At 49.5% G+C, this 7500-nt stretch overlaps 3 protein-coding genes across 4 annotated transcripts in view; all 3 read right to left on the reverse strand.

Annotated features, from left to right (window-relative positions):
- Positions 1 to 1145, reverse strand: part of zgc:136472 (uncharacterized protein LOC678514 homolog) — a 4893-nt gene extending 3748 nt beyond the window's left edge. Inside the window, exons 1-4 of the mRNA XM_029145515.2 lie at positions 971 to 1145; positions 690 to 890; positions 454 to 578; positions 237 to 377 (exon numbers count right to left, since the gene is read on the reverse strand). Coding sequence (XP_029001348.1) covers positions 237 to 377; positions 454 to 578; positions 690 to 890; positions 971 to 1145 — 642 coding nt within the window. The remainder of the gene's footprint in view (positions 1 to 236; positions 378 to 453; positions 579 to 689; positions 891 to 970) is intronic.
- Positions 1146 to 2175: 1030 nt separating this feature from the next.
- si:dkeyp-75b4.8 (lipopolysaccharide-induced tumor necrosis factor-alpha factor homolog) lies at positions 2176 to 5292 on the reverse strand. Of its 2 annotated transcripts, XM_029145535.3 has the most exons (5): positions 5162 to 5292; positions 3959 to 4100; positions 3643 to 3750; positions 3024 to 3237; positions 2176 to 2791 (listed from the first exon to the last, which is right to left on the reverse strand). In XM_029145535.3, exons 2-5 carry the CDS (start codon positions 4071 to 4073, stop codon positions 2686 to 2688), a joined length of 543 nt encoding a protein of 180 aa, XP_029001368.1. In that variant the 5' UTR covers positions 4074 to 4100; positions 5162 to 5292; the 3' UTR covers positions 2176 to 2685. The 2 variants fall into 2 exon arrangements, with proteins under 2 accessions (XP_029001368.1, XP_055365314.1); XM_055509339.1 differs by having other exon boundaries at positions 3959 to 5188.
- A 789-nt stretch (positions 5293 to 6081) lies between these two features.
- Positions 6082 to 7500, reverse strand: part of pdia2 (protein disulfide isomerase family A, member 2) — a 4419-nt gene continuing 3000 nt past the window's right edge. Inside the window, exons 7-11 of the mRNA XM_029151073.3 lie at positions 7362 to 7500; positions 7046 to 7166; positions 6770 to 6948; positions 6410 to 6595; positions 6082 to 6339 (exon numbers count right to left, since the gene is read on the reverse strand). The exon at positions 7362 to 7500 is cut by the window's right edge and continues 56 nt beyond it. Of these exons, the coding sequence (XP_029006906.1) occupies positions 6283 to 6339; positions 6410 to 6595; positions 6770 to 6948; positions 7046 to 7166; positions 7362 to 7500 (682 nt within the window). The 3' untranslated portion in view covers positions 6082 to 6282. The remainder of the gene's footprint in view (positions 6340 to 6409; positions 6596 to 6769; positions 6949 to 7045; positions 7167 to 7361) is intronic.

Below are 7500 nucleotides of genomic sequence, written 5' to 3' on the forward strand. Positions count from 1 at the left end.
GTGTCCGACTCTGTTTTCAAGGACACAAACATTTTTATATACTTTACATCTTACTTAAGTCACTTTCCAGATGCAAATCATAATCAGGTCTCAAGTAGTTTCACAAAAGTTCAGAGTAATAAGTATAATATGATCTTTAATTAATTAATTAATTATTTAATTGATAAGTGATACTGTATTAGTGTGTTTGTGTGTGTGTGTGTGTGTGTGTGTGCGTGCGTGCGTGCGAGAGCCACCTTTTTGAGCAGCAGCACCACGGCGTCATGTGTGAGGCCGTATCTGCTCATGACCTCGTTGCTCTGTGTCACAGCGAAGGCGACGTCGGGAAGGTCGACGGCTGCGGCGTAGAAAACCTGGACCAACTCGTGCTCCAGTTCCTGCGCGCACACAAACACACACGTTGGGAGGTCGGCGCGCCGGAACCAAAGCCCACGAACGGCCGGTTCTCCTCACCGCGAAGACGCCGACCACCGTGAACTCCTCCGAGGCGTCCGATTGGCTGAGCTCGGTGACGAGGTCGGCCGCAGACCCCGCCCTCCGCCGCAGCCAGGTCAGGATGGAGGCCGCGCTCTGAGGAACTGGACCGCACAGAAACACAGTAATTCATGGCTGCAACGGTCTAATTAGTTGGTTGAGACCAAACTGAGTGGCATCACAACAACCAGTGTGTCGTTGTCATGGGGACGCACCGGGGCAGGGGACCGGCTTGTGTCTGTCTCCAGACAGGTACAGTCTAATCGCTGGTGGGCCCGTGGCGTTGAGCTGCTTGACCAGCTCCTTCTCGCTGGACGTGTCGACCTCCGCCAGCGTGACCTCCGACCCCCGCAGCTCCGCGGCGGCCCCGCGGAACGCCGCCGCCACCCGGGCCGCTTCCGCCGACAGAGGAGCGTCTGCGCGCGGGAAGAGCCGGGTTAAACGGCGCGCTGGCGCCGGCTCGCCCGGCACCGGCCGCCATGAAACGGTAACTCACAGAAGTGCACCAGCAGCTGCTTGTGCGTCCTCAGCGCCCTGTTGAAGTTGCTTTTCTTCAGACGTAACACTCCATCCTCCTCCGACCACGGTTTGGCGCCCTGTCCGTCCGGCTGAGCGTCGCCGCCGACCGGCGCCCACAGACAAAGGGCCCCCAGAAGCAGCAGTCTCCTCATGACGGGTCGCCCGCAGCCCCGCAGAACCGCTGGCAGCGACGTGGAGGTGAATGTGAGGAGGGAGCGGTGACGGGAAGCGCTGATATCGCCCTGTGTGTGGCTGTTATCTGCCGACTGGGCCCACCGGCCTGTCGCTGATTAACTTTCCTATCTAAGCCCTGGCTGCTATTGGCTGCGGTTCATATCAAGTATATCACTAATGTATCACAAAATGCCCTTTGGCTAACGCTGTTAGCCTCAACAAGGTCAGAATGGACGCTGAGCTAAGTGCTCACATTGAATCAATTCAATTACACTGATTACCTCGTTATTATAATGGAATACGAATTTAAATCATGTGCAAACTGTGATTAAGAAACGGAAAGCTGAGTGTTACACATCATCAGCAGATTTAACCTGTTCAAACCAGCCAAAACATTCTTATTTAACATCCACAACATGTCTTTTATTATTATTATCTGCTATTTGTGCGTTTCAAATATGTGTCATCATAATGTTGAAGTGGGACAAACTGAATCATTTCACCGAGCGTTGGATGAAGGTCGTTTGTCTGGACCGTTCAGGCTGTAAAACGCATCAAGGGTCTAAAACCCTCGGCATTACTGTCATCAGACCTCCGGGAAGGAGAGTTTACAGCTCTTCTCTGGCATCCGGACAAAGTGAGGCTCCCTTTTATCTCCACACATTTCATCTGATGAAATTTGGCTTTTGAAGATGAAATTTAATTAATCTTATTATGAGGATGTGAAAGTACCTGTACGTGACGTGCTCCACGCGCCGACATTCACCTTCGGACAACTTTAATGATGTCAACAAATGTTTTATATCAAAAGGCTTTTTTGCTGCTGCAACATTACAAAATCCTGCTCAGACACTGAACCTCAGGGAGCGAACAGATTTTTCCCGTTCTTCTCAGGTTCAGGCTCATTTGTGGGACCAATAGAGACTTCATTCACGTGTATGTGCTAATAGGAAAGACGACGTGTTCTCATGAGCTCGGAGCAGCTGCACCAGCAAACGAAGCGAGAGGTCAACACAAAGTAATGATATTTAATAATTCTATACATCATAATCATCTATTGTCACTGGACAAGAGTCAGTGACAGGCAGCCAAATGAGGTGTTAACAGTACAACACAACTTAAAAAATAAAAGCTTCCATTCATTTAAAAAAGAACAAAAGAGCAACTCTGTCTGTTTAGAGCGATAAATACACTGAATAATCATTAAAACAGAGTTAAATGTATATTTGTTGCATGAGGGACACAAATGTTGCATCATAAACATAAACTTGCATAAGCTTAAATATATTCATTGTAATTCATGAAAAACAAAAAGAACTATATCACAGAATGCATCATATTCATCCTTTGTTGCACTTGTGCATCTTGACATCATGCAGCTTTTTACAGAATGTGCAGAAAATCTTTGAGTGTAACGTGTAGATATTTTCCTTCAGAGTAAAAACACAGCCCTGCTAAATGTAAACTGGTTAAAAAAACCCGTCTGAGGCGAGTTGTGCAGCGACAACACGCCTTTCGTCATCTTCTGTACGTGAACAGATGAGCTTTGCACTGTGGGCAGGAGTGACGCGACTCTTGTAGCGAAGGAACCATGAACGGGATCAAGCAGAAGCCGCAGATCAGCCTGAAACACACATACACACACACACACACACACACACACACACACACACACACACACACACACACACACACACACACACACACACACACACACACACACACGCACAAAGGCTGTTAGTTACGCCACTGAATGATTCGAGCACCTGCAGAGCAACACGAAAGGAACCAGGTAAAGGTTGTGTGTGTGTGTGTGCGTGTGTGTGTGCGCGCACGTGTGTGTGTATATGTCTTACCCCGTCAGTGCGATAATCACACACAGGAACCAGGCAGACGGACCAGGAGCACATGTCACTTTGGTGACGACCGTCTGGCGGCAGAACGGACATTGTACTAAAGCTGGGATGTTTGTGAGACGTTGGATTTGGACCGGAACCGCCTGAGGCTGGGTCACAACCACCTGCGCCACCGCGGGGGTTCGTCTGCTGTTTACTGGCCGTGCTGGGCCGACTGGTGTAGAGAAGGAAGGACAGAAGGTCACACCATCTACATGCATCTGCACCATGTTGTTGAGTTCGGGCCGAACATCACGAGCACCTGCTCAATACTGTGTCGCTTCCTGACCCGTGGACTCATACACAACAATCTGCTGTGTCCTGACACCCAGGGACCCCTGGCCTAGTTCGCCTATGCCCAGAGCCGGCCCTGCTGAACCCGGTCAGAACCAGCATCACCCTCTTCAGCCTTGTGGCTCCTCCGTTGGATCAGAACAAACGGACTCAAACTCACGCTTGTTGTTCCTGCTGCTGAGTATTCACTAACATCAGCCTTATCTCCTTCACTGCTGCAATGTGGTGCCTGGTGTGTGTGTGTGTGTGTGTGTGCGTGTGCGATTGAGAACAATAAATGACGTACTTTGTGTAACTGGGTGGATGACGGGTCTAATGTTTTGGGGTTGAGGGGTCGCAGCTGCTGGAACCACAGGTGGCGTCAGGACAGGAAATGGATCTGGGGGGGAGTGGACTGTTGGAATAAAGCAACAATTAGCATGTAAACGACAGTGGGAATGAGCTCAGTTAACCCTTGAGGATCCACAGTGACACCAGTGTCACACAATACAACCAATTAGTTCAAACCATGTGCAGCTTGTGTTGGAAACGGTCCATTTAGTAGAAATGGGTTTAATGTATGGATAAGTGGATGCTGGTGGATACAGTGGACGCTAACCCACCTGCTTCTCTGTAGCTGGGCGGAGGTGTGGGGGGGGAGGGGTTATAGGATGGAGGTGGAGGTTGGGAGGAACCAGGAACCTGGTTCCTGGCCTCTTCATACGACGGAGGGTCCATCAGGAGATCATCCAGTCAGACGAGGGGCTGCAGATGAAACGCTCATCGTTCAGTCAAAGGGAGACGCTGTTGTTTAAAATCTCATCTGCCGTTTAAACCTCGTGAATAATTTTTAGATTGATCAGATACCTGCCAGGTGAACGAAGCTCCGCCCACTAGTGTTTGTCATCAACACACTGGTTGATACCAACATTGTGTTAATATCAACCCATGTGTGGTTGATATTAACATTGTGTTAACATCAACCCTGTTTGTGTGTGAGCAGTTGACTTTCTTTTTTAAATGTAAATGAAAGCTGAAAATGGTTCAGAGTCTTTTATACACATCCCAACTGGTTTTACAGCTTCTCTTTCACATTAAGTTCAGTGATGATGTACTAATATAATGTATAGTTTTTTTATAGTATGTTTTTTTACTATAACTGATTTTGTATAGTTTATTATCAGGCATAACTAATACAAACATGCAGCAGAGAAGTTGAGAGGCGAAGTTACGCTTTAACTGCAGAGACTCATGCCCTGGCATCTGTGGAATCTGTGCTTCTCAAATAGGTGGAGCTCAGCTGTGCTGCATTCAGGAGCACAGATTGTTCTAACATCTACACTCAGAGGCTAAAACCTCTAAATGGGTGAGGTGAGTCTCGTTTGGCTCCGTCTAAACCGACCCTGAGTCCGAACACCTCCCTCTAAGGGCTCCACAGAGCGTGGAGCTGATCACATGCTGTGCCACGTTACTACAGTACTAAACAGCCAGAGCCTGAGCTGCCTGTAGACCCCGGGCAGCAGGTAAAGAGCACAAACAGATGTGGATGTGGGAGATGTTACATATTAACCTCCTTATTAGGTCACACACTGGTGACTTCCTGCTCAGGTGCCGTCAGGTTACAGCCACAAGCCGCTGTAACAGCGTACGATCGACTACAGCCAGTCCCCTCCGTGATGCCTGAACCCGAGCGGATCGGCTTTCAAACGGCGCCGCTGCCGCGAGGCCCGGCCTCCGCGGGTCCCCCCCGCACGGCGACGCCTCAAAGCGCCTCCGCGGCCCCACGGGCGGTCCTGCGCTAAGAGATGTCAGAGCTGTGGTCTTACCTGGATCCGAAGCGGAAGCCCGACTGTGGGACGAAACGTGCCGCGAGCCGTGACATCACAGCCTGTTCGACCTGTTCCACTCAGCTATTGGAAACATTCAACTCCCCACTGGCGCCAGACCAGCCCGTCCACTTGTTGACTTGTTTACAGTCACGTGTCCCGGGCGAACAGTCGTTTTCCTGTCGGCGCCGACTGCTAAACAAAACACGCAGTAACACAATGCAGTTTGTGTTTAATGGGAGCTCGACTCGCTTAGCCACTGTTTGTTTGAGCTGCGCCCAGATTGGGTTTTAGAAATGAGGCCAACTTGTGTCTCACTCGCAACACAACGCAAGTTGTAATAGTTCATCATATTCAGAACTTCAGAACCTCAGACGGGTCAGTGAGCCGGCCTCAGGCACCGGTTCCGGGTCGTGGGGTGCATGTGAATCCGTGGAGTCTTCACACAATGACGCAGCTCATTTTTACTGAGTGAATAGTTGCATGCTGACTCATGTTGGCCGCAGCAGCCGCTCTCCTGGTTTTTTTAAATATGCAAAAACACGCGCCTGCTGCCAGCAGCGAGACACACGCCCTGGTCGGAGCGGGTGAGGCACGGTCGGGTGAGGCACGGTCAGGTGACTCCGACACCCAGGACTCACCTGGTGCCTCCCAGCAGCCTAACGAGGCTCCGTGCTTCTCATGGGGTATAAAGGTGATCTGCTGGGATCTACTGTGTTTTAACGGCTGAGGCGGCTGCTGGTTTCCTGTCCTCAGGAATGAGAGACACCATTTTGACTCCATTGGTTAATCAACCTGTCGTTGCGTGTGTGATGTGCCAAACGTAACAAGGTGAAACATGCTCACTGATAAAACAGGAGGTTCCTCCTCCCTTTATAAACAATAAACTCATTTTAGAAAGAAACCAGTTCATCCAGATGTTCATATTACTTGTTTATAAAACTGTCTGTGTTTTCTGTGAGAAACGTCTTTGGACAAATCAGGGTTCAATCAATAAATCAAGTATAAAGACAATGATAGTTTAACGTTCACTAAATGTGACAGAACATAATAAACACAAATTTATTTTATTAAGAAAACTGAAAGATGCTAGGTTGATCCTGATTGGCTGGAAAGTCCGGTCACAGCTCATCTTTGGACGTTTGGTTCTCCTGTACGTCCACAGACTCATCAACCTCCTGAACAAACGTAAACCAGTGAGCGCAGCAGCTGATTACAGGAAAATACATGAGGAGCTAAAACACAAACCTTGCTATTATCATCTTCTTCGCTCTCTTTAGGTTTATCATCTTCATCATCGTTATCGTCATTGTTGTCGTCATCATCATCACCGTCATCGTCGTTCTCATCACTTCCCTCTTTGGGCAAAACTCCTCCGTTATCAAGAAACTTAGAAAATGTCTCCAGATCTCTTTTTCCAGTGTAGTCGACCATCTGCAGAATAACACGAGAGGAACCAGGTAAAGGTGTGTGTGTGTGTGTGTGTGTGTGTGTGTGTGTGTGTGTGTGTGTGTGTGTGTGTGTGTGTGTGTGTGTGTGTGTGTGTGTGTGTGTGTGTGTGTGTGTGTGCGTGTGTGTGTGTGTGTGTGTGTGTGTGTGTGTCTGCACCTCTTTATCACCCGCTGGGAAGTATTTGAGGGTGGGAAATCCTTGAATAACGACGGACTCCACCTCGTTGGCTGTGGCGTCCATTTTGGCGATGATGATGTCATCGCGGTCGGCGTACTTCTCGCCCAGCTGCTCCCAGACGGGCTGCAGCTCCTGACAGTGTCCACACCACGGAGCGTCTACACACACGTGCATTTACATACATACAAATTCACCATGAACTTCTCTGAAGCCCGTTTCAAACACAAATGTGACACAAAGAACAGATCAACTTACAAAATTCAACAAAGACGTTTTTCGTGGGATCCAGAGCAACGGACTCAAAGTTCTTCCCCACCAGGACTTTAACTGGGCCTTTGTCCCAGTCCTCTGGGATCTCCTCGGTCCGATAGTAGGGCTGCAGCGCATTACGTTCTACTGTTAGTGACCACGCTGATGTAAGTGACTGTAAGTGTGAGTGAGTGAGTGAGTGTGTGTGTGTGTGTGTGTGTGTGTGAGAGCGTGTGTGTGTGTTTGAGAGCGTGTGTGTGTGTGTGTGTGTGTGTGTGTGTGTGTGTGTGTGTGTGTGTGTGTGTGTGTGCGTGCACATCACCTTGGCTGTGCCGCCCACGACCTCCCTGCACAGCCGCCGCAGTGCGTCCGCTGTGAGACCCTCAGACTCCAGGCTGAACTTGTCGCCGGTGTCCATGTTGATGAGGCGCGCGGTGGGTGCGTCGCTCGCAGACACGCCG

Source organism: Betta splendens, chromosome 1 (assembly GCF_900634795.4).
Source record: "Betta splendens chromosome 1, fBetSpl5.4, whole genome shotgun sequence".
NCBI lineage: Eukaryota > Metazoa > Chordata > Actinopteri > Anabantiformes > Osphronemidae > Betta > Betta splendens.

Bases quoted from the DNA above. Each gene is read 5' to 3' on its own strand.
- si:dkeyp-75b4.8 (XM_029145535.3), bottom strand. From the start codon at position 4,073: ATGGACCCTCCGTCGTATGAAGAGGCCAGGAACCAGGTTCCTGGTTCC. The intron at 3,238-3,642 runs GTACGTCATTTA...TCTCTACACCAG, and splicing joins CATCCACCCAGTTACACAAA to TCGGCCCAGCACGGCCAGTA. The intron at 2,792-3,023 runs GTAAGACATATA...TGTGTGTTTCAG, and splicing joins GTGATTATCGCACTGACGGG to GCTGATCTGCGGCTTCTGCT.